This window comes from Agelaius phoeniceus, chromosome 8, assembly GCF_051311805.1.
Source record: "Agelaius phoeniceus isolate bAgePho1 chromosome 8, bAgePho1.hap1, whole genome shotgun sequence".
Lineage (NCBI taxonomy): Eukaryota > Metazoa > Chordata > Aves > Passeriformes > Icteridae > Agelaius > Agelaius phoeniceus.
The window spans coordinates 26,709,454-26,735,629 of record NC_135272.1 but is presented as its reverse complement, the minus strand read 5'-3'; the positions used below and the strand labels follow the sequence as shown (position 1 = coordinate 26,735,629).

Here is a 26,176-nt window from a genome sequence, read left to right as displayed (position 1 = left end):
ATCTTCATTGTTTCATGTGGTAATAATCTGTGCATGCATGTGCTTTCCATAATGATCCATGGATATGGAATTGTTATAGGAGCAGTTCAAGAAGCAACCACCTGTTTATATTGAATAATTTCCATACGAATGGTTTAGGGTTGTGTGTTTTCTTGCTTTGCTTTTCTGAGATCTGCAATTTATAATACTGGCTTCTTATCACAAACTTGCAGCCATACAACCTGATCTCATCAGATCAAACAAGTTAAATGTAGTCAGATCTGGTCAATACTTAGGTGAGCAATTTCCAAGGTAATTCAAGATTGCATTGGGAAACTGCTCCATAGCAGTGTTGCTCTCTTGCCAGCATTGAACAAGACCCTCCTATATTTTTGGGGAATTCACTTGATACATGGTTCTTCATCCTCATCCAGAATTGTCCTCTACCATTGCCATGTGCAGGTGGCTGCATTTGTCAGTGTGCATGAAATCTACTAAAAACCTTTTGTGATGAAAGGTACTACATCAGCAATGGTGCCAGCTCAGATTTTATATTTTATTTTTTATATTTTATATTTTGTATTTTTATATTTTTATATATTATATTATATTTTTGGTTTATGTTTTATGTTTATTTTATATTTTATAGTTTATGCTTTATATTTTATATTTATATTTTATATTTTACATGTTATATTAGCTTTGTGCAGCCCTGGTTTAGTAAAACCCAACAAAATGTTATTTTTAATGCACCATGTAGGTCAGCCTTTGACTGAAGAGTACAGAGCACTATTTCCTTGTCAAAAATACTTGTGCAGAATCAGAAGAGCTGCCATTACACCTGTCAAAAGGACAAGATAAAGCATCATTTCTGTTATAATCTGTGAGATAAAGAAGAATTATCATGTTTGGGGTCTTTTTATTTCTTCATAAGATGTGATTTAATTGACTTACTGGACTTGAGGGAGTGCTGCACCTGGACATTGTATCTTGATGGTTTTGTTTGCTGTCCCTCTGGGCCAGCTGATGTGACATGTCTTTGTATTTGTGTGACACCTACAGTTCTACTCTCCTGGAGAAAATGTAAGGGATATCTATGAATGAGAGCTGTGCATTATAATAGCTAAGAGCTGTGATGAAGAATACCAACTCACTTGTTCTCATCAAGCTATAAGATAGCATCAGCACAAAATGTAACTAGAGGCTATCAAACCTATATATCTGCCAGGAGAAAATGCAGATTAAATACAAATAAACACAAAGTACAAATGAAAGATCTGGCTTTATATATTATATAAGGCTTATATAATGAAAAAGAGGGAGCTCCACAAGCTTCTTTACTGTTTAATGTCATACTCCAAAGACAAATGTTACAGCTAAGTTTTCAAGGTACGAAAAGACATGCTTTTATTCTATATTTTTTTCCTGAATAATTAGCAAAGCCATGTAACAATTTCCTTAACTGAATGCACAGAATAGGACTTACAGCAAAAATAACCAAACCACTATTTGTGTGATCATAATTGTGACCAGGTAATCACAATTGATTTTCTTGCTATAAGACTATCATGATCCACCATTGTAAAGGAAAACCACACCAGAAGTGAATTATGCTTTCTGCTATTATTTTTGGGATTCAGTCCATATAGTGTGCCAAAATGCTGATGCCTATGCTCTGAGAACTCCCAGTGAACAGATCTCTTTAGAGCAAACAGTACAATGAAGTTAGGAGTCAATCATTCCTAAATTTCATTTATTTGTATATTAAGCTGGGTGTGTACACTTCTAGAAAGAACAAAGAAATGAAAACTCTCTTTGTTGGCGGTGTTTCTTTCAGTTTGGAAAAAGAAATATTCTCCTCAATATTCTGAATGCATTGTAATATGCACTTTTGCACTATTTCTTTCTTCTGGTCCTATATGAAGATGCTGATTTCCAAAACCTTTAAAGCATAGACAAGTTTGATTATGACTTTTAAAATCGGATTTAGGTAAGGAAGTCCAATTTATACAAGCTTGGAGAGGTTTTGTTAATACCAAGCATATCTGGCTATGCCTGTCTTTGTACCTTTGCAGGATTTCACATTGCCTAATATAATGTTGGTCATGGTTTTAATTTTTCCTCAGAATGGATCTCTTTTATGTCTGCTATTTACCTCCTTGCCAGAGCCACTGAGCACTAGAAATACAGTATCTACAAGATGCAGGAACTGCTTTCTTCCTTGCACTCATGTAATATGTAATGGATGGTTTTAAGAAAGGATCTTTACTCTGTGCTTTACCTATTCATGTGTAGGATTTTGATTTCATTTGAAATGAAAGGCGTAAACCTCGGGTCTGAAAACTAATAGAATTTCTGCATTTACCTGCTGATCCATAGCCTTTAGGTTAGATTGTGTGTCAGCCAGCAGTCAGCTTGTTGAATGAAGCAATACTTTAAAACTAAAATGAAAAGATTTCTGTTATATGTAGCCTGACACCAGATATGAAGGCAGATTTCTGCTGGCTTATTATTGGAAATATTTTCCAGTGTGTCTGATAAGCGAGACTGAACAAGCCCTAGGAAGTAGACCTAATCAGATAATGCTGACTTGCAGACCAGAAAAAAAGAGAAATGTATTTTCCTAAGTGCTGTGCCTTCACTTGACAAGACTGAGGACAAAATGGCTGGTGTAATGGCAAAAGGCACTCAGAGAGCAGAGTAAACCTGCTGCTTCCTGGGGGTGCCTGTTGTGCCTAAGCCTTTTCTCTTGTGTACCTTCATTGTCTGTGTCACAGATGGTTTATGTCTAAGTGCTTGAGGGCATTGGCACTCTGGAGTTGGGGCATGTAGAGAGGACTGGGAGTTCAGATCAGACTGGATCAGCTCTTCATTTTTCAGTGAGTCTAGGTATTTTTTGGAATTTCAGAGAAGTTCAAAATAGACTTATGAGAGGGTCCCCCTGAAGGATTGAGTGCTGTGCTCTGCTCAGACTCTCAGGGCTGCAGTTCCTTCCTGGAAATACACTTGAACACTGAGGATATTCACAGGAGAAGCAAATTCTCAATATGGTTACAGGACATTCTTGATGTTGCAGGATGGAGGACAAAGGAGGGTCTTGTAGTAGTTCTTTGAAGGAGTTCCCAAAGAACTGAAGCAGAAAGATTCCTTTGTTATTTCCATGCCAGGATATGAAGCGGTCATTACCACAGTTTGATAGTTAATACAGAAAATTATTTAATAGAACTTCAGAGTCTTTTATGTCTTCAGATTGCATGTAAATAATAATTATATCAAAGGCAAACATGGTGCCACATTAATATTGCATTACAAATGTGCATACTTGTATTTGTTCACCTGAAGACATTAAGAAAAAAATTGGTGGAAGATCCTCTTTATTCTAAGGGGTTTTTTAAAACAGCTCAGCTCTTGGTTCTGTACCTTAAATGTCTCTGCTCAGGGAAAAAATTAATTTAATTGCATAAAACCTACTCTGCAATGATTTTTCCAGGGAAAAGATTAAAGTTTTAAATGGATTGAGTGTCCCTGTAAGTATATTCACATTCATACGTGTCTGGACTGAACATGCCATCTGTGGCTTCTGCTTTATTTTTTTACTGTATATTTGGAATTCAAAATAACATTTATTTTGTGAGGAAAAAAAATCAATAAATCATTTAAGTTATCCTACACTTTGTATAACTAATTGTAATTAGTATAATGTCTTTGTTGGCAAGGGCTTATCAGGCACATAGCATGAAGAGGCAGAGAAAGACCTTTATAAAGAATGATGTTGTTTTGTAAAGCTAATTGTGACATTATCTCTGCTATTGTATGTGATTGAACTCTTAATTTTTAATGTGGTATTCCTTCCAGTAGTGTAGCTCCTACTGTTACCTGAGCTTCTCTGTAATGTAGCCACAGGACAGATTTTAGTCAGTTCTAGATTTTAGAGTTTGGTGCCAAAAGGATGTATCTAGACTTGAGTCAGCTAAATTGTGGCAAGCGAGTTGCAGTTTCTAATAATAATGAATTAACTTGTTTTAATGTTTGTTATGCAAATCTTGTAGATAAGAATTTAATTAACTGTGATGTCCTGAACTTTGGTGCCAGGGGAGCAGCCACAGGCTCCTCTGATGGGTCCTGTCACATGTGTGGCCTTCAAGGAGCTGCTTGCCTGCACAATTCCATGGTAACATTGCCAACTCTTAACTAGCTGATACTGGGAATTGCTGAAAAGATGATGTTACTAAGAGCAGTATAATGAGGAAGAGAAATCAGAGCATTTATTTACAAAGCAAAGGACCACTGTCCCACTTCATGAATCCCACTTCACTGGGGTTCACTGTAAATATCATATTCCTGGTGCTAGCTGAAGTCCTCACCATTCTTGATACCTAGGCATTAGTTTGGACTGACAGTGAGCTGCCTAGATGATTAGTATGATGATTTTTGTGTTTATTATTCTCAAAAAGCTGGATTGCAAAAGACTTGGAAAATTAACTAATTTGCTACTTCAGTTGATAGCAGAGAAGCCATAAAAATTCTGGTTTCGAGCATTTAACTGCTATTCTAATAAGTATGGAGATTTTTCTCAAAGCTTCCACTTGTATTATTAAACTCCTGCAGACTACTCAATGAATATTGGAATAATATATTCTGAAATTGTCCACTGTTGAAGAAACTGTTTAGTGGGATAGCAGGAAATCAACTGTGACCCCTAGTTCCTCTTCCTGCAAGCTTCTCTGTGGCAGTCTCCTGCTTTTCTGAACTGTTTGCTGTACCATGCTTTGTCTAAAGGCTGCCATCTGGGAGAAGAACTTGTGCCATTCTTGGTTCTGCCAAATATGTTTGCCTGCAATCAGGGTTCTGCCTCCAGTGTAGGCATTTGAACCAGTGGTGGCTGCAGGCATCTGGCCTTCAGAAGACCCTGCTGCATAAATGTAGTGACTTTGGGGGAAACAGAAGGGGAATGAAAAAGCTAATCCTGGGTGTCCTCAGGATTTGGGACACCCTGTATTTGGAGTGAGGCGTCAATTGGACTTTGACCTCCCCTGCCCACAATGTGCATGTGTGAAAGATGCCTTTCAGAAAGCCACCTGCTATGTGAGCCAAGCAGTGGAGGTGTTAGAGGAAGTTTCAGTAGCTCGGTTGTGACGATTATTTGTTTCTTCCTTGATATTTGGACAGAGATTAGTTAATTAAGAAAGCAGTGAAAGACTTGATCCATTTTGATGGAAAATAGATAATAAGCAAGACCCTAATATTGATACTAAACCATAATATGACACCTATATATGTGTGTGGGCTTCATTAAAAGGTATATCAAAAAGGAAAAGAAAGAAAAGGAAAGAGAAATATTTTGTTCCTTTTATACTTTAAGGAGAAGTTAATCTGGAGGAAGTTACAGTAGTAAAAGGGAAGGCAACATCTGTGTTAATTAGCAGTTAATCTTCAAAGCTTGACTGATGGGTTACTTTATGGCCTCTTGCAATTGAATTAAAATTCAGACCTACGCAAGTTCTATTTTTACCTCCATTTTTCCATATCAGAATAATTTGTCTGGATTTAAGGCTTCATTTTTGCTAAAAATATTGATGTTCCATAATCTAAGATGAACTTTTGGTTAGTGCAAGTAGGCAGTGTAGAGAAGAGCTCTGTGGCTCTGGATGCACTTGCAGAGAACGTGTCTCTGTGATGTGGTGCTGTGCTAGGGGTAAGGACAGGTACATTCTCCAAAGAATCTGCTTTTCTTGGCTGTTTGACTGTTAAGCTCTTTGGTTCAAAAACTGCCATGTGTGTACAGTGCCTTGCACAGTGAGGATTCACAGTGCTACTGTAATGTAAATAATCAGTTAGTAATTTAGCAACAAATTAGGAATGAATTTTAGAATACTTGGCAACACTCTTCTGAATAGCAGAGTCAGGGAGAGAAGAGCTGTTGATAGAGGAATGTGCACAGATGAAGGTCTAATCTGTGGAGTTTGAGTTCTCTTTTTCCAGTGAATATTATCTGTTCAGAAGAAAAACTTACGGTTAACCAGTTAACATTCTGGCCCTCCATAAGCTTTTTTTATTTTAGTATGGGCATCCATCCTGGTAAAAAGCAAAGTTCTCACATAAATGTAAAATGTGTGGAGAGCACTGTAACATCGCCTTCCCTTCCACATCAATATCAAAGAGGTAGTGCTTGAACTATTACAATGACTGCAGACTGTGGAAAATTTGAAAGGGTATCAGCTGATGTACATCAGTGTGGGTTCTGTCAGCTGAGTTTCTGGTCCAGTGTTCTTCCCTCTTAAATGAACAGAATTAGAGTACAATCTCATGCTAGCTATTCTTTCATTTTCACCATAGCAATAAAACAAAATATCTTTGTAAAAGCCTCTGCTCACATCCCAGTGTCACAGAAATACAATGTACATCTTTAAAAAGTTGTATCATATTTTCGATTTCAACATAAAAAAGACCCAACCTAAAAGAAAATGTTTTTATGAAAAATTTAAGCTGCTTTCAGACAAGGTTAGATGAACTCCTTTCAGTATCTTGTATTGAGATGGTAAGAGCTAATCAAGAAATTTCTTCTGCATTCACCTACAATACATTTCACTAAAATATGCAGCTAGGAGTAGTGAGTGCCCTTTAATAACAAAAGAAAAGGGTGGGAAAGCCTCCTTAATTAAATCTCTTCAGGGATCCTGGATTAACTGCAGCTCTGTTTAGTTTATATCCTCCTTGCAGAAAAATGTGCAGACCCAAGACAGCAAATATTGATTTAAATGGAGAGGCAGGGAAAAGGCCCTGTTGTCTTCTTTCTTCCACTTGGCACAGTTTTTAGTTTTGATTCATTTTTGGTTACAAAGGATGAAAATCTAAATCCTTTACTCCCTTTCACGCTGTGTGAAAATATTGAATCAGGACTCAGCAAACTGGATGCAGCTCCTGGTGAAGAGGAGAGCACATAAAGCTGCCCTACAGACGACTGTGGCACCAGCCCTGAACCTGTGCCAGGCTTTCAGCTGTCACTCCCTTTGTCACAGCCACCAGGGATTGCAGGAAGTCTTCAGCCCAGCATAGTCCAGTAAGAGGGGGGGAACAGTGGGACAGGGTTGCACCATGGTGCCACAACCAGGGACGTTTTGGCATCACCCCCCATTTGATTCAACCACTGTGAGCATAAGTAATTGTCCTGTGGAGCAAGTGCTCTGCTGCCATTGACCAGAGGGGCTGCATTTCCTGATAAACAGTCTTCCTAAGCATGGAATGAATTTTACTCAGGTGATTTTTGAAGAGAAAAATGCCTGTGTAAAGGTGTCAACAGTTTAGCCCCCAAACCTGCTTATGTGAATTTAGTTTTCTTTTATTCTAAACGTAATTGCATGTTTGTAATGGGTGACATTTCTGTGCATCCTGTCCTGATTTAAACATACATTTTTGTTCATCAACAAAATCCAAGTGCAAGTGGAGATGTGTGGAGCCATGCACGGTGCAGCTGCAGCAGGTCGAGGTTGTTTGTGATTGTGCATAAATTGCAGACCCCGGGGGACAAGTGCACCCAACTGCAGCTTATTTTCAGGATTGACAGTAGGGATGATCTACCAAGAGTTTGGGCTGGCTGGAGTGCATCCCTTGTCCATACCCAGGTACATCTTGCTGGGCACAGTCACTGCCTGAATCTGGAATGTGGTCTGTGCTGTTCATAATGCATTCCACCTGTTTAAGCTTTGCATAAAACTATACATGATGGCTAATAAAACATCTGCCCATGTATAAATGTTTCACTTTCCAGAATGACCTGAAGCAGGAGGTGTGAGACAGTCTGCTCACTGCTAGAGGGGCACTGCTGTTCATTATTAGATGTCCTGCACATTTATGGAATACAGAGCAAACACGTGTGTACACTCTCACACACACACAAGTACAAAAGAATGAATAATTATGATAAATGGTTGCCTAACAGGGATCTTTATAATGCAGAAATAGCAACCATTTTTACCAGGTAAAATCAATTCTCTGTGCTTGCATCTTCTTTGCTCTTCTTGTGCTCTTTTTACTTCAGAAAGTATGTAATGAAATAATTAGCAACAAAGTGCCATGTCTTCAAGAAAGCAGAAATAAATCCAGGCTAAGGCAGATGTTCTTCAGGATTTAGAGTTTTGCCCTTCTCCCGTACCAAGAGTGCTTCCTTTACTCCTCTCAGGAAAACAGCTCTCTGGCAAGAGAAGTGTATGTGCTCCTCAGGGGAGAGGTGAGAGCCTTGCTGTTCTCTCAGAGGTGGGTGCATTTTTCTGCCAACTCATTCCAATCTGTCATTTACAAACCTACATCTGATGTGAAGAGAAAGGCTTAGACCAAAGCTGTGACCTGGGGAATGTGGGTGTTTAATTTGGCAAAGCAGAAGAGTTTTACAGCAGCTGTACTCGGAGACGCTTCCTCAGGGGGAAAAAAAACAAAAAAAGAGAGAAGTCTCAGTCAACATAAGTGCAATGGAAACATTAATTTGGTTAGTATAGAATTGGGTAGTGGCTCACCAGTATCTGCTGGCAGATAAGTTTCCTGTGTTTTTAGTTGTAAGGAAATATACTGTGATTCAGCAATGCAAAAACCCAGAGAAACCTAGGGAGAAAAAGAGGTGATTGTCTTTAACAAGGGAGTGCAGAGGGAACTTGTGCCTTCTGCCCTCCTTCCCAAGGCCCTGTCAGAGATGAGGCTGACACAGGGCAGGTGGCAGAGTGCCAGGCAAAACCAGAGTACCCTGACCCCTCCCAGAGGATTAATGGTGTCTTGATGCACCACAGATACAAAGAAGTACCAGAGACAATTCTACCTGAACATAGCCTAAGTTAATTCTGACATATTTTTGAAAATATTTCTGTTTATTTTGAATCATTTTAACTAGCCCCTTTTTTGGAAGGGCATCTCACATAATAAAGCGTCTACTCTCTGTATTATAGGTCTCTTATTTAGACCAATACTCTTATTTATACTTATTTATTAATCAAGAGGCCTGACAATCTGCTGCAAATAAAGCTGCTGCTGATTCAATAGTTTGGTGGGAGAGTCATCTGAGGATTAGATTCTATAAACAGCCTTTATGAAAGGATATATTTTTTTGTCAATTAATTGGCCTGGAGAATTTTGTCATTTCAATCTGTCACTGTTGAATTTTGCTTTACTGCAAAATTTTGAAATTAAGGCAAAAAGGAAAAGTGTCTATCTAATGCTTTTGGCAAGCTCTGTTAATTAATAGCTTTTTGAAGTACTAAATTTCCTCGGTTTTATCTTAATTAACACTCTTAATTGACCTTCTGTGATCTCTAGATTCTCCCAAAAGAATTAAAAAATAGACTTCTAAGTTCTTTTCTGCAATCATATTGACATGCAATTGCTTGTGTAGACATCTTCTCTGCCTTCACAAACGTTTTTTTCATTTTTATTTTTTACCACTGAAGTCCCCACTGGAAATTACAGTCCATTGAACCATAGAACTAAAATTTATTGTGCACATAAAGAATCCTGGAACAATTGAATGAAGAAAAGAACTTCCTGGATTTCTGTGCTAAAATCAGAACTCAAGTGACAACAAAACTTTTACTAAATTTGAACTCACCTGCCCTGGATCACCAAGAAAATATTTTATGTTCTTCCATTTACCCCCAGTGACAGGAAGAATGAGTTTTTCCTTCATTTAGCCTACATCAAAGCATGGTTGTAGATGTCAAAGAAGATGAATTTCAGTTGCCAACATTTTTAGGGTGCATTCTCTAGTCGATCTTCTTTATGTCAATTTCTTATTCTTTTTTTGAAATGGTGGAAAGTTAAAGCAGAAGAGCCCTGTCTAATTGCTTTTCTTTTAAATTAAATTTTAATTAAAGCTTTATGTGTCATCTATTACAACTCTAGCAATCCTAAAAGTGCATTTTACTATTTTCTTCTGAAAAATAGAATGCAAGTCTCTTTGTAACATGTTGTGAGAAACTTTAGTCAGTTCATTCTGCTGGTATATGGAAGGCATTACTAAAAATGCAAATTATATGTTTTGAGACTTGAAACTTTCAAGTAACTATTAATCTTGGAGCTTACTTTTATATTCTGAGATTAAATAATGACATTTTAAGCACTTAAACCTTCACTAAGAGCAAGATAAGCAAGCATATACTTCGTTTCAAGCATTTTAACGAAGTGGAGTCCACTGGTCTTTTCATGTCTTTAATGTTAAGCATATGCCTATGTACTTTTCTGAAATGGTGGATGGTATTTAGCAGAATGAATTACAACCTATAACTGTCATTTCTTTAAGACCACTAATAAAGTAGGAAGTATGCAAAATAAGGTTTCATTTTTAAAGTAAACAAAGTAACTTTTTGTAAGCATTGCCTTTTTATTGCTGTGTGCAGCTGTAAATCATGTCTTGAAAGCAAAGCCATCTTTTTAAAAGTGTATTTGGAAAAACAGTGCATTATTTTGTCCTGAGCTGTTGATACAATTTCCTGTCCAGATCTGGTACCCCATTAATTTTATACTATGAAAAAAAGTCTCTCTGAGCCATAGGAAACAATTTTGGGATTGTTGCACATACGTATATCACCATAGCTCTGCCTGCTGTAGTTCTGCAGATGATGTTTAACAAACTCCTGGTTACTCTATTTTGGGATTAATGTCCTCCTTCCTCAGACTTGTGTGGTTCCATAGCCTTATGCTACACATAAATGGAGGATTTTTTTATTTCCTATGTGTAAAAGTTGAAATTTGAGTGCAATTACAGTAACAAGAGGAACTCTTTTTCTAATGAGTCTCAAAACCCCCTGACCAAGCAAGAAACATGTAAAACTCTCCTGTAGAGAGGGAAATTGAGTGCACAGTGTTAGCATAATAGCAAGGGCTGAGACATTGCTTTGCACTACAGTTTTATGGGATGATATTTTAAAAGGTATTCGGAAATTTATGGCCTTTTAGGGACAGCTAAAATTGTTTTCGCATTTCTAATATTGCTTTCATTAGAATTTTGAAAGCATGTTTATGGTATCAGATTGCATTCTAAGGTGTTACCAAATCATCCAGAATCTCCACTGCTTAAGTATATTCCCTTGTACCCCTGTGTATCTTCAGAGGAAAAAATGGATGAATATAAGTGCTTTGGTTTAAAGTATATAATCTGTATTCTGTCATGTACTTCATCTCCCAGGGAAGGTACCTGGGAACTCACTCTGCTGTTTTTATTTATCCTGCCAGTGCAGTATATAGATGAGAGGACTAAGGTCCAATGGTGTTAAAACAAGACATGAAATATTGATTAATTCTTTTTTAAAATTCCTTTTTCCTCCTGAGTATAGCAAATTTCAGATGCTGCTGTCAATATAGTGCTCTCCAATAAACCTCCATTATCGGAAGAGTCCTGATCTTCATCGTGTTCTTATAAATGGTTATTATGATTCTAAAATGCTTTGAAAGCTCAAGGCCAGTGTTTTCCTGGTGCAGGAGTAGAAAGCAAGTTAGAAGCAATGCAGCCTTTTATCATGGCAGAATGTTATTTTGAAATAACATGAATTGGATTGGGAATTCTTCCTGCTAGACTGTAGCAGAACATTCTGGTTGAAGAGATGAAGATCCTGATGGGGCAGATAAACAGCTATACACTTCCGTGGCTACAAAGGTGTCCAAAAAAGCAGCACAATTACAGTTGGTTTCCTAATGAAACCTGGGTGTTTGACACCCTGCCTTTAGTTTCCATTTGTTGTTCTTCGCTTTAAGTTAACCCTTTATTTATTATTTCCAGTATGAGCTTTACAAAAGCAGCTAAACTGATACTTAGCTGTTTCCCCAAAGGAAAGGATATATCAGGAAAGTCAGGGATAGAAGTTCACACCAGCTCAGCCATGAAGGAGGACAGACATGGGCAAGAAAGAGAATATTTAACTACTTTCAGTGTTCTTGGACTCAACTCTGGGAATTAAGTCAATAGTTTTTCACTAAAAAAAACAAAGGTTTATTTAAACTGGAGTGTACTGGAGTTTCTTTAGGAACTTAAAGCTCTTGGAGGTTTTCTAGTGTCCATAATAAAAGGTATTACACAGAGAAGGAATTTGAATCTCAGACCTGTATGTGCCAGGTAATTGTCATGATAAAGGTTGTACAACTACTCTTTCACCCATTGTCTTAAGTAGTATTTAGTTCAGCTTGAGCAAGGATGTAACACAGAATCTGTGCTAAAAACCAATGATTGGTGTATTGATGCAGGAGGAGGGAGGCAGGAGAGTGAAGTACATTCTTGCTCTGAACCGGGAAAAAACACCTGAGGTTGGTTCTTCTGTCTCACAAGGAAGTTGGGGCTTATAGGCTGGGTAAATTGCTATAGGGCTTTTTTTTTTCCACATGAAAATTTTATTCCTGCCCTACTAAGAAGATGTTTTCAGAAGATTTTGTTGGTGGCAATAACTGATTTACACATAGGCTTACTTGGGAGTTCTTTTACAGCAAAATTTAATTGTGTGCAAACATTAGGCTGCTTTAACTTAGCATGGAGAACAGACTGCTCCCTGCCACACCCAAAAACTAAGAGCTTACAGGTGTGGCAGAAAGCTCATATATCCCCTTCTCTCACTCACACCCAGCTCTATTGAGGTGCTCTTTTAAGATGGTTTTGTGAGTTTTGTGGTATCTTTCTTTGGAAATGAGGCATTTTAAAATAATTTAAAGATAATTATTTTCACTGATTTCAGTAAAACTGAAAGCAATACATGCACAAAGCTGGACTTCAGCCAGTTCATAAGCTGTAAGGGCTGAGTGTGCTCTCACTGCTTGTGAGGTGTGAAAGCAGTGAGCCTTGCATGCCCAGGTTATCTGGGTAACTCCATTGACTCCCAGTCCCCCATTGGTAACATCTGTGTGAGCAGAGCCGACAGGATTTGGTTTGTGGTTAACAATGCATGTGTTTGCTCAAACAACCAGTCTGTGAGCTAAATCCTTACACATGTAAGTTTTCTCACTGGTGCAGGTTATACTTCTGGGCTGATTGAATGTACCTAGTCATTTGGGCAAAGACTGTCAATCTGGGCACTATGCTCTTGTGGTTTTCTCTCTGCTATGGTAGCTCAAAGAACGATAACACAAAATTAGGTCAAGGGATATGCATAGAATTTTGGTTTTCAGAACCTTCTGTTAGATGGTTTTGTACCAAAATATCCTTGGAAGTTTCATTGCTGTGTGAATTTTCAGGTTGAGGGAAGCCCACTGCAGATTAAGATTTTGCTTGCAGAAGAGGACGGTGCCTACTCATGTGAGCACAACACAAATTCCAACAGTACTTTGTGTTTTGGTAAACTTTATCTCATTTTACAAACTCCACTAATTGCTTTTCAGATGTGAAAAGAAATAATTTTCTCTTTTACTGGAGATGCATTATTTGACTTCAGATATTTAACATGTTTTCTTTCCCTGTGGACAATAGCTGGAGGCCCCAAGCTGGGAAGAATGAGAGCATATCTATAAATAATTCAAAGTAATTGTGTGGTTTTGACAGATTGTCAAGCTGCTTAATGCCTTTTGTCCCAGGCAATAGATTTTATTTCTTTGATAAAGTGTTGATAATTTCTCATTGCAATTTGTTTTGTGTATGTTGTATTTTTACAGAGTCCAGTCAGGTTCATATCTCAGCACGGGTTGGTTCACCTTAATTTTGGCTATGGATGCCTGCTATGGAATTCACGTCTATGGGATGATAAATGACACCTACTGCAAGTAAGATCATAGAAAATTATTTTCATGCATCTACAATTCTGATGTCTTGTCAAAATTTCACAATTGATTTTAATATCATAAATCCAAAAAATGGATCAGGCAGTCATTTCCCAGCGTTTTGCATTGATGTGACACTATTGTCAGCATATTCACTCCTGATATGGCATGTGCTGTTGATAAAATAAAAACATTTACAAAATCTAACATCAGATGTCATAAGGAGCTATTTTTAATCAAAGATCTTTTGCAGATTCTGAATTAGCTGGAAACAAAGTATGCTCATATTCTTTTGATAAAATGTACTTGCTTTCATTGCTAAAACAAATCTACAGAGGAAAAAAACTAACACATTGTTTTCTGAATACCAAATAGACCTGGAAGTGAAATAAAATGATTAGCCCAGGATAGTTACCTGAAATTACATTTCACTACCATTGAGCAACCTACTTGAACTTTCTCGGTTATATATGGCTTGTTTTGAGTAGTAGAGGGTTCTAATTAGATAATAAAACAAATCCTGTGAGCTTTATCACCATAAACTGACATAAATTCCAACCAACTACTGTTGGTGACCTTACTGTGGTAGTGGATTAATCTTATGGTCAGAAGTATAACTCTAAACACAATTTTTAAAAGTCCAAGTTAAATACTTTAATCTACTGTGTATGGTAGAAAAATATAAAAGGAAACTATTCCTCATTCATTCAGAAAAGCAGGAAATGTCATGAACAATGTATGTATGGTACTAGTACATACACATCTATTCTACCTAAGCTGGCCCAAGTCCTGCATGTAACCAGTCCAGCGCATCACGAGCTCCTAAAGTCAAGCCTTTGTGCAGATTCTCACTCCACATTCTGTGTCACTCCAGTGTGAGACTCATTGCTGGCAGAACCTAAAAAATGTCACAAACAACAGAATTTGAGTCACAGCTGTTTAATTAGGATATCTTAACATTAGAGGCTGACTTTTTAGAACTTGCAGATCTCACTGATTGAGTCATCCAGATGGAATGAACAGAATGAACATATGTTGTTCTTTGTTTATGAAAACACACAGTAGGCACCCTGGGAGGAGGGGTGACAGGACTAAGGTTGTCCTCAGAGAGCTCAGCCAAGCTGGCATTGCATAGCCCTGATGTAAAACCAGTCAACAGCATGATAGCACTGTTGGCAGCAGAGAAAGATGTCCCCTTTAAGCTGTGATTCTGACTAGATTACCCACTTAAATTGGATGTTACTCTTATAACTGCCCTGTTCAGCCAGCTCAAGAACCAGTTTCAACAGCTGGGACTATCCAGTGAGAAGACTTTGGTTGGGGAGGGAACCTTGTGGGCTGAGTTATCACAGGTTAAGCAAAATGTGCAGTGCCCATAGGAGCCAGCCCTTCAGCTTCTCACTGACTGGTAAGATCAGTGTATGCTGAGAGATAGACTGAGCTTCTTCTGCCTTAGGAAAACTCCTAGAAATCGTGATGTAATGAAAGCCCTTACAGTTTAGCAAAGGAGCTCAAGAGCTGACACATGGACAGGATTTCAGATCATTCATAGAATTGTTTAGAATTGGGGAAGACCTTTAAGATCATGGAGTTTAATCGTTAACGCAGCACTACCAAGTCTGCACTAAACTGTGGCCCAAGTGCCACATTTGCACATCTTTTAAATGCATCCAGAGCTGGTGAGTCAATCACTTCCATGGGCAGCCTGTTTCAGTGCTTGACAACCTTTTTGGTGAAGAAATTTTTCCAAATATCCAATTTGAACCTCCAGTGGTGGAGTTTAAAGCAATTTCCTCATGTCCTGTCACTTGTTCCTTGGGAGAAGAGACCAACCCTCTCCTCATTACAACCTCCCTTCAAGCAGCTATGAAGAGTAAGGTCCCTCCAGAGCTTCCTTTTCTCCAGGATGAAGACTCCCAGCTCCCTCAGTCATTCCTTGTGGGAGTTGTGCTCCAGACCCTTCATGGCTCCATTGTCCTTCTCTGCACTCACTCCAGCACCTCAGTGTGTGTTTTGTAGTGAGAGACACAAAACTGAACCTGGGATTTGAGGTGTGGCCTCAGCAATGCTGAGAACAGGGCACAATCACTGCCCTGCTCCTGCTGGCCACACTATTGCTGATCCAAGCCAGGATGCTTGTATCTTGTATTCAGGTGTATTATAGATTTACGTTTTTCTGGAAGACAGTAATGCAGTGTATCTTTCTTCTCCCTAGGTCAGAAGGCTTTCGCAAAGTTCCCTACCACTACTACGAGCCAGGAAGAGACGAGTGTGAGGAATACTTTCTCCATGAAAATGCTCCCTATGGAGGCCACAGGTTTATCACAGAAAAGAAAGTATTTGCTAAGTGGGCCAAGAAGCACACAATAATATTTACACATCCCAACTGGACGGTGTCTTGATACTGGTTTACTTAACTCTCCCTTAACAGCATATTACAGAAATGTCTCAGTTTACAGTAGTTTTGCTTACATCTGGCTGGCCTTTCTCAGCCTAGGTAACACTAAACTAAAAATCAGAAGACAAAGAGGGTGGTGGTTCAGCTGTTAAGCAAAATTAATCATCTGTGGAAGGCAGACACATTGTTTGTTATTTCTTAGGGTTTTAATTCACACTATGCACTTTATACTTTAACTGGATTTTACTTCAAGGCAGGAGCAGTTAAAGACAGATGAGATTTCCTGTATATACAGGTGCACACAGAGAGCATGGTGGTCCTTTGAAAATTGTCCATCATCTCAGATATTTAAAATTATTATTTGTAGCTCATTTGCTGTACTAAAGCATTAGTTTCATTTGTGGTATCAGTAGAAATTTTCAACAAGAGAAATGTGAAGTAAAATACAGACCTCCAAGGTCCAGGAGTGAGTAAATTTCAAAAAACAACACCTGAATATATTGATACACAGTATATTGTGAGCACTTGCATCTATGGTAAAATTAGAGATGAGCTAAGCATGGTTCTTGAACTGTACCCAACTGTTGAATGAAAAGATATTACCTACTCAAGACTCCTGATTAATTCATAACTTCTGAAATGCAGCTTCCTTCCACCTTGGTCAGTCTGCACCATCTGGGACTAGGTAGTTTGTGCTTTTTGAAGCTGTTGTCCCACACTTCAGCTCCAGCAGAATGGCACTTGGCAAAGATTGTGTTTTGCAGCCCATGATGAACCTTTGGCTGTTGTACCAAGCCTGCTGTCAGTACCTAAGCTGGTGAGTGTAAAGTTGTCTCATTAATATCTCCATTTACTCCAGTTGTGCATTTGACTTGCTCCAACATCCAAATAACAGTATTTTGACAGTATTTCCCATGCAGCCATCATAATTTATTTTAGATCTCCAGTTTCTTCATCTTTAAAAACAAGGATAGTGTCTATCTACCTCACAAGAGAGTTGTGAGAACTAATTTAATTTAATTTAAAGCACTTTCCTGATGCAGAATGCTCCAGATCATTTATTCTTAACACAAAAACAATGGTACCTGTCATTTATTTTTGTCTGATGGGGATTTGAAGAAAGTGACAATGTGTCTAGCTCTGATGGCAAATTGTTCTGTGCATCCACTTTCCTACTGAGGATAATTTGTAATACTGAGTTCTATCAGCTTGCATTGCTTCAGATGAAGTTGAAAGAACTCCCCATCTCACAGTATTATCTGCACATTAAAAGGCAGTTCAAGAATCTAAAAATACACTCATCTCTAGTTTAAGTATGTATTTCCAAGCTTACTGTCATGGAAAGTTTTCATCTGCAGCAGACTCATTGTACTATGACCATAATTCAAATACACATGTGAGTTTTATTTAAACTGTATTTAAACTAATGCTTTAATTTTAGAATGTGTCCTATGAATATTTTAACATCGAGAATGTCAGATTCAACACTGTAATAGCCAATACTGTGAACACTTGAAGGAATTATGTGTGGAACATGTCACACAGGGTTTACTCACACTACTTAAACATTAACCAACAGGAAACTTTGTATGCTTTTGTAAATCAAGAAAAGGGGAAAGTAAAAAACTATTTTTACATGTAAGTATTTGTATACTGACTATTTCCTATTGTATATTTGTATATATAAATCTATATTTTATATGTTCATTGCATATATATTCTCTCATCAACTGCTCCAACTCATAGGGTGGGGAGGAAATCAGTATTCCTCCTCCTGATCATTGGTTTCTTGTTCCTGTTGGTAGGTGATTCCAGGGTATCATCTGTGTTTCTTCTTCTATTTTCTACCATAAATGCAGCTCTCTGATTTTATTTTTTTTATATAGCTCAGCTTTCACTGCTTTCTTTAGTACTGTAAGTATTCATTCTGGTTGTCAGACGAAGGCTGGGGCCATGCTTATGATCTTGGATAAACATCTATATTCAAACACAGGCTTTGTCCCAGGTTTCTGGCATGACTTCATGTCTCACCTTCCTGTTTAGAAAAGAAGAACAATAGTATTTTCCTACTCCCTTTCTTGACTTTCTTGAGATGTTGAGATGAGTAATCCCATTTTCAACTTACTTGTATAACACTTTGAAGAAAAGGTGCCCTAAGTGTCTGAAGCTTACAGGCAATGCTGTGACATACAAGTAATTAAAAGTGGCTGTTTCTTGTCCCTGGAGTTTAAATTAGTTGTCTGCTAATACAACATGGGATGAAATCAAAAGGGGAAAAAGGGTCATGGTTGGAAGAAGAGCTGTAGTAGAAAAACCAGATTTATCACCATGCATCTGTTCAGTTCACATAGGTGGCTGGATATATGGAAAGGTAATAAAAAATTGTAAGGCAGGATTTGAAAAATTCAGGACATACAGAATTAGGGAGAATGTTCCACACGTATTTTACAGGGCAGCCTGGGAAATCCTATCATTCTCTTGAGGGAAGAACATCAGCCAATTGAACTTGTATTTAGAAGGTTTCTGGGTTAATAGAAAACTGCAATGAAAGTGCTGCACATGGAATTTTTTTGGACTGGACAGAGTTCCATGGAAGTGTCCACATGAAGCAGAGTGTTTTTCTCCCTGAGTGTTTCTCCCCAGTGAGCACAAGGATTCTGCCTGAGTTTGTTCACCTGGTTTCTAAGCTTGAGAAAGTTTTTAAGATGATTAATACTTGCTAATTCACCATAAACGTGTTGTAAAATATGTGCTTCATTCTGAAGCTCTTTCAAGAGTGCTTGTATGCTGCATGAAACATTATCACAAAGGATAGCTAAGAAAAATACAGCTCTAAGAACATCTAAATGTACACAAAATTGAGAACACAATTAGTTTGGGTGACACAGAGCAAAGTAAAGGTGTTACTCTCTGCTTGGATTTGCACTTAGAGCAGATCCACTTTAGAAACATTGCAGCAGGCTTCATTCATACTAGAAAAAGTGAGAGAGTGAACATCAGTTCCCTTATCTAAATGAGCCTGTCTTTAGCATAAGTTAAATGCATATTTACATGATTTTTATTATATGAGTAAGTAACTGTGACCACTGTGTTAAAGATGATTCTACAAAGAAATTACTTGGTTGAAATCTGTTAAAAACCAGCTGTGGTACTAAAGAAAGAATGTCAGTACTTGGATGTGTATAAGGAATCTTGGTGGTTCACCTTATGAGAGCAGTTAAGAAATCAGCTGAGAATCACTTATTAATTCTTTAAGATAAAACTACTACAGTTTACCTGAATGTAATCATATCCTAATTGCTTATTCATTCAAGCAGTCCTCTTTTAATCAACTACTCATGAGTATAAAACAAGCAGGGAGTTTACCTGAGGATTTCAAAATGCATTTTCATGTTGCTTCTAAGAGAGGAATGCTCAAAAATAGTTTGGCCTTTTCTTTTTTTTTTTTTTTGCCATCAGTGAGCTGAGTAGTCATCAAAAGTTTCTTCTAAAATGTAGGGGGGATTTAAATACACTTTTTTTAAAAGGAGGGGAAGGCATAAAAAAGGCATAAATAGCTTGATTTTAATAAACATTTAAATGTAAATATACTTTATGTTTTATGTTGCATTACCTTCTGAGTTTTGTTTTCAGAGTAGAAATTTCTAAATAGGAGCAGAAAATTTCATTTAAATTATCTTTTTGACTGGCTAATTACTATTCATAGATAATTGACTGAATAAAATAGTGTAGCTTTTTCTTTCCAAACTGACATAACAGGCATCATCCCAACCTTTTCATCCCTATTAGATGTCCAGATCACATCCTTCTGCTTATACCAAGGCCTCTTCTCAGAAAGAAAAAAATTAGTTTATATATCCAGCCAAATTCCCTTTCCATCTGGGCTGGGAGGCTCCATCTGCAGACTGCTCCTATCAGTTACATCAGTAAATGGGGAGGACTTATGGAGAGCTCTACTTAGGAGCAGATGGTGTTCCAGCTTCTAAAAAATGCCCCTAAAGTGCTTTAGGCAAGGAGTACCCATTGATCTCTCCTGGAAATACTTTACTAAAGTGTTCCGTTTCTTCAAATGCCTTTAGCTCCTGTGTAGAATAATTGTCCTGTTCTCTTGAGCAGGAATTATCAGCAAAGGGAAAGCCATGCCCTTTACAGGAAAAAATGGAGGCAAATTTAGTGTTGTTAAGTATTTGCACATAAACACTACCAGGGATGAAGAAGTCAACCTGACACAAGTTATCTGAACACTCAGTGATTTAGGAATCTCTGAAGACTCTCTTCAAAACTAATGGAAGTGGCTTTGGCAAGTTCATGAGTACAGCACCTACCCCAGTAAAATCCTTGCACTCCTGGGTGCCAGGGTAAGCAGTGTTTTGTCTGGGAAGTACCAAAGCACAAAATGCTTTGCAGAATAAATAAAGAGAAGCTCATCCAACTCTTGGAGGGCTGATGCTGATGGTCTTCCATTATCCACCTGCTAATGGGCTGGACTGAAGTAGGACCTCACACAAAGATAGCTGGCAGCAGAGCACAGATGCTCAACCAGAAGACATGTCCAGGTAAGTAAGAATTAAGTAACCTCAGTGAATTATACCTGGATGATGTTCTTAGTAAGCAGAAAATCAGAAGCATGTTACATATTGATGCTTAGAATTTGCTGTCTTTTTTTCTGCATGTATGTCAGAAATAGTGTGTCTTCAGTTGTGCTGAAGCAAGCCTGGGCTGTGTTCATGATGAACCTTAGGGTACCCACAAGAGTGAACCTTGTGCTCACACAGGAGCTGTCTGTGGGCATTGTGATGTACTGTGAGCAGCAGTCATATATTTACTTTAAAAAGTCCTGTTTTTCCTGACTATATTTAGTTTCTTTGGGGAGGAAACATTTCATTTTCAACAGATGTGTTTCATTCTGTTCCTTCTTTCCTGAGAGGATGCACAGGAATGAAACTTAACCATAGAGGAGTGAAGCCAGCTACCAGATTGATTTATATTTTTCTGGCTATTGCTGTGATCTGTATAGCTAAAGTCATAGGGGAAGGGGGAAGCTTTTTGTAAACATTGTCTAGTATAATCTGCAGAAGATTGTGTATCTGTTCTGGATTAGAGTCTCCTAGGCAGACCCTCTAAAAGGGGCTGAAGGAGAAAGAAAAGGTCTCTCTCCATTGAAAGAAAGGACTTCTGTGGAAGCCATCCTAACGTGTGGCACATCTGGGCCTGCTCCCCCAGCTTTTGTAGATCCCCACCCAGCTGTAACTTTGGGCTCTTTCCAGCCCCAGTGGAGAAGCATTCTCCATCTGACCTAGGCAGCCTGTGATCCACTCAAAGCCTGCCCCTCCTGCCCTCCTGTGGAGCAGCCAAGTGCTGGATGTGCCCTGGGGCTGCAGGGACGCGCTCCCCAGGCAGCAGCGGCATTTGCTTGGGGCACAGCCTCACCTCAGGTGCTGAACTCACGTTCTTGGAATAGGATAGGAAAGGTATCACTGGTTCTGGTATTGTTTGTGTTATTAACTCACAAACAGTTACTGTTTCAGGGGTGTCTTAAACAGCTTTCATGTCTTTTTTTGCATTGCTTGCTGCTGTTTCTGGGAATTCCTCAAAATATGTAGCTGTCAACATCTGCCACTGCTGTTCTAATTTACTGGAAAGAGACTGTAAACTTGAACTGATGCATGTTCTTACCATGTATTATGCATGATAGCATGTTGCACATTTTATTCTCCACTATAATAAATAATGTAAGTTTTGTGTAAACTTAGTTCAAGCAGCAGAAGTAGTACTTTTTCTTTTTCTCATATCATGTGTTGCCCAGAGCACTTTGCTGGAGCTCTGTAAATGCCATTAGCAGCTGGCAGCAAATAAACCATTGAAACCAGTCAGGAAATAATTACTAAATTTGACATTTTTCACTGAAATATCAGAAATAGTTCAGCTTGCTTTAGTGAACCTACTCTGGCACTCACAATCACAATTCTATGTTCTATTGTAAGGAAATCTCACATCCCAAGTGTAACTTGGGAATGACTTTTTTGACACAGATATTGTTAAGAGGTTAGAAGGGCAGTGATCCCAAAGTTTTTTTTATTTACAGGAGTATCTTTTTAATGGGAATTGAACATGTAGAACATTGGCTAAGATGCCTGCAGAGTTTTTAATAATTTTGCTACTGAAAATAATATTTCTGAAGATGGTTGAAGGAAAATCAAATTGTGTGCTCACTGCCCTTTGGCTGATCACCTGCATACACAGACACTGCAAACACATTGAGTGTCTGCAAACACAGTGGGTGTCTGTAGGGAAGGTCCCTTTTTTGTCAGGTAGGGGCAAGTAAGAACAACTAAGACTAATCTACATGGTAAATACAGCTTATGGTACTTGTTGATTAATGTTTGTTCTGCATATTTCCAAAGCCTGTGTCTGTTTTAGCAAAGAATTAGCTTCGCTGGAGGGGTCTGTAGCCTGAAACTGTTGGTGCTAAGGACCTGATCTCCACACTTATCTCTAGTTTGATCCCAGGGGCTGAATGCCACCAGTGATTGGAGCACATCCTTTGCTTCCATCCAGAAGGAATCTGGGGCACATGCTCAGGAACTCTCCATCATGCAAACTAAAGCTCATTAAGTGAGGCCACTGTACTGCACTGTCCCACAGGAAAGTGGAATTCCTGCTACACCATCTTATAACTCAGGCTTTGTAAGGGTATTTTTTTTCCATGGGTATTTTTCTTTCAAATTTGAGATCTGATTCCTCCTGTCAGACCATGGGAATCAAGGGCTCCTGATTCTTCCTAAATTTACCATCCAAATGTGCTCCATAAATCAGGAGTGTGATATAGGACAAAGTTATCCAATATGGGTACAGCATGGTGAGTGCTTTGTTTGATGAAGAGTTAATGTGATTCAGCTCGTGGATGTAATTTTATCCTGAACATGCTGGGTACTTGCTAATGCATGCATTGTCTTTACATACTGCAAGAGACATAAAAATTCCCTTAATCATTTTCCCAGGGTAATTTTGTTCTTGTGGCCTTCCAGTTGTATCTGTATATGTGTGCATATATGCATTTATATACAGTGTGCAAGCACTCTTCTGTTCTTAGAAAGTTGCTACTATATGCTGCTAACATAAACTTTTTTAGGTGGTTCATGTTACACAGTTTGTTACTTGTATTCTTTGGTTGCCTTTTGTAATGCTGACAAGTGTATTGATAGCAGATACCACTGTAGACTAAGAAAAACTTTCGTACCATTTATACTTAACTTTGTATGTTTTGCCATGTGTTTTTTGCTATATGTTACTTAGGTTTTGCTCCCATTTGGAGAATGTGCTTCTGTGTATTTGCAAAATTGTGCCTGGATTATTTTAAAACGTAAATAAATGTATACAATTTTCCAATTGTCTGACATAATTTATGCATGATTTTGTGCAAAACATTTTTATTCTTGTTTATGTACAGGCCACTATAATAATATCTGTCAGTTCACTGAACCCAAGGAAACAAAGATCTTTTTTCTCATAGGTGTTTGAATAAATCCTATATATATAATATATATATTTATAAAATCATTGTAAATATAAATCAGCTGTACACACTTTAAAGACATTTTAAGGTATCTGCCCTACAAATATTTAGTAATGCTGGGTAAACTCAGCCACAAAACCTACACTTGCAATAACTCATGATTGTATTTCTGTATGTAAAAACCCATTGCAGACATAAATGCACGTTGTGGAAAAGGTCCATTGGGTCCTGTTCATAAAGGGCACATCCTTGCCAGAGCGTTCATGTCTCAGGGGTGAAACCACTGAAATCCCAGGAATGGACACTGAGCACATGCTTGAGAGCTGTGTAAGTTAGAACGTGGGGGAGAGATCACATTTCAGGAAAAGGTGCAAACCTCTGCTTGCTGACAGGAGTGTGAGGGGGACCTGCATAACTTTTGTTCCCCAGTGGACCCCATGGTGCTAAGGGAGGAAAGGAACTAGAACTCATTCAGCCTCTGGTCTCTAACTTTGCTATTTTCCTGTTCCCAGCTAAGAACATGATTAACAAGCAACAGCTTTGATCTGTAAATCTTAACTTGGTCTGTATGTGCTGAAGTAAACATATGTAGAGTAGCTGGGTTTGTGAAAGGACTGGAGATTCTGGGTTTATCTCTCAGCACTGGCATATGTAATGCAGCAGCTGTTAGCACCTAATTTTGGGCCAGATTCTGGTATATACCACTTAGAACTGGGCTGTATTTTGTCAGCTACCGGAGTAAGGGAAATGAAAAAAAGTATTTCTGTGATAAGGATAAGACTAAATAAAGGGAAGAAATGCTTTTCACATGCTCAGTTTTGAGGGTCCTTCAAGTCTGATATGCTGCCAAGGGGCTTGTTAAGAATTTGTGTGTTACTTTTTCAAGCATACTCTCTGCATTAACTGTAATGTTCACTTCAGAACCATTACAGTGTGAGCTCTGAATGCATATTAGTAGCATGATGTAATATGGATTCATTTAATCCTTTTTCAATGGAGGATGGTTGGATATATTACTCTTGAAGTACATCCAGACATGATAGTAGTGACCTGGAATGTGAATGTGAGTTTATTTTACTATTTGTCATAGGACCAGATAATCAAGTAAAAAAATAGTTTAATTGTTGAATTAGCCCTCTTAGAGCTTTCAAACCCCCATAGAATTGCCAGCTGAACTCCTGAAGCTTTTGGTCCTGTGGCTTTACATTGGATCTTACTTTATTAGTTTACACCAGATCATCCAGTAATACTTTGTCAACAGTCTCAGTGATATTTTCTTTTTATTACCAATTTCTTCTGTAATGACTGAGTTTTCTGTGAACCTTTGTGTTTTCCTCTAAATTACTGATTAAATTTTGAACTAGTGTATGCCCAGAAAGCTATCCCAGCAGAATACCTATTCTATGATCATTCCCCATTTAAATTGCCATTTTGAAATGTCAGTTAACCAGTTTTCCATTCCTTTAATGTGAGACATGTCAATTTTGTATTATCATGTTTTCTTAACTCAAATGTCATGAATACCACATCAAATGTCATATAGAATCCAAGTGTATCAACAGTGTTGTCTTTCACTTGTACTCACAATTGGAAAAAAAGCCAGCAAATGTGTTTGACAGTATCTGTTTTCCATATTGCACTTAGATTGGCATTTAGCATATTTCTCCTCTTTAATTAGTTAGTAATTGAGTCCCTTGTCAGCCATTCCATTACTTTACTCCAGATCAATTTTAGACTGACAGGACTGTAATTATCTAGGTCATTAAGTTTATCCTTCTTAAATATTAACACAACATACGTTTTCTTCTAGCTTTCTGGAACCTTCCCAATTGTTCCAAGACTTAGCAAAAAGCAGAAATAATAATTGTGGAGATTCTGCAGTCAGCTCTTGAAAACCTCGTGGATACAAGTTACTTGAAGTTTCCTACACAAGTGTTTCTTATTTTTCTTACTTTAGTAGCTTCCATTTAATTTTTTCCTTTTTTTTTTTTCTTGTTGCCTGGTAGTTTATCATCTTCATAGAGTATCATCAATTGTCTGTCTTTTCCTTAAATACTGAACACAAATATTGAACACTTCTTTCTTGTCTTCATTACTCTTAACAAATCTTCCACTTCAATCTGATAAAGAATGGTACCATTGTCAGGATTCCTAATGATTTTGAAAAATATTGTCCTTAATTCTCTGGACATAAATTTCTCCTTACAACTTGGCTACACTTACCGGGGGAATTATATCTGTAATGCCTTAGTTCTACTCTATATTCAGTGTTATTAACCTTCTTTTTTCATTTCATTGATTTACAATTAAGTAGAGGTTTTCATTAACCCTTTGCTCTAGATAATTTTTGAACACATACAACTTTCTTTCCTGATTTTTCAGCTAATAAACATTTGCATTTTCCAATTATTGAACTGTTTTCTCTCTGAGCTGATTCTCCTTTTCCATAATTTTCAGGTTGGTAAAAAGACTGCACCATCCATATAACTGTGAGCTTCATTCTCTTTCTGCCCAGAAAGATAAATCAAGTTATCATCATAGCCACTAATATTAATTTACTTCTCTGACCA

General features: G+C 37.9%; 1 protein-coding gene across 1 annotated transcript in view; it reads left to right on the top strand.

Moving 5' to 3' along the window:
* ST6GALNAC3 (ST6 N-acetylgalactosaminide alpha-2,6-sialyltransferase 3) overlaps positions 1-23,479 on the top strand; it is a 213,687-nt gene extending 190,208 nt beyond the window's left edge. The window contains exons 4-5 of the mRNA XM_077182383.1: positions 13,588-13,695; positions 15,908-23,479. Of these exons, the coding sequence (XP_077038498.1) occupies positions 13,588-13,695; positions 15,908-16,094 (295 nt within the window). The 3' untranslated portion in view covers positions 16,095-23,479. The remainder of the gene's footprint in view (positions 1-13,587; positions 13,696-15,907) is intronic.
* Positions 23,480-26,176: the final 2,697 nt, after the last annotated feature.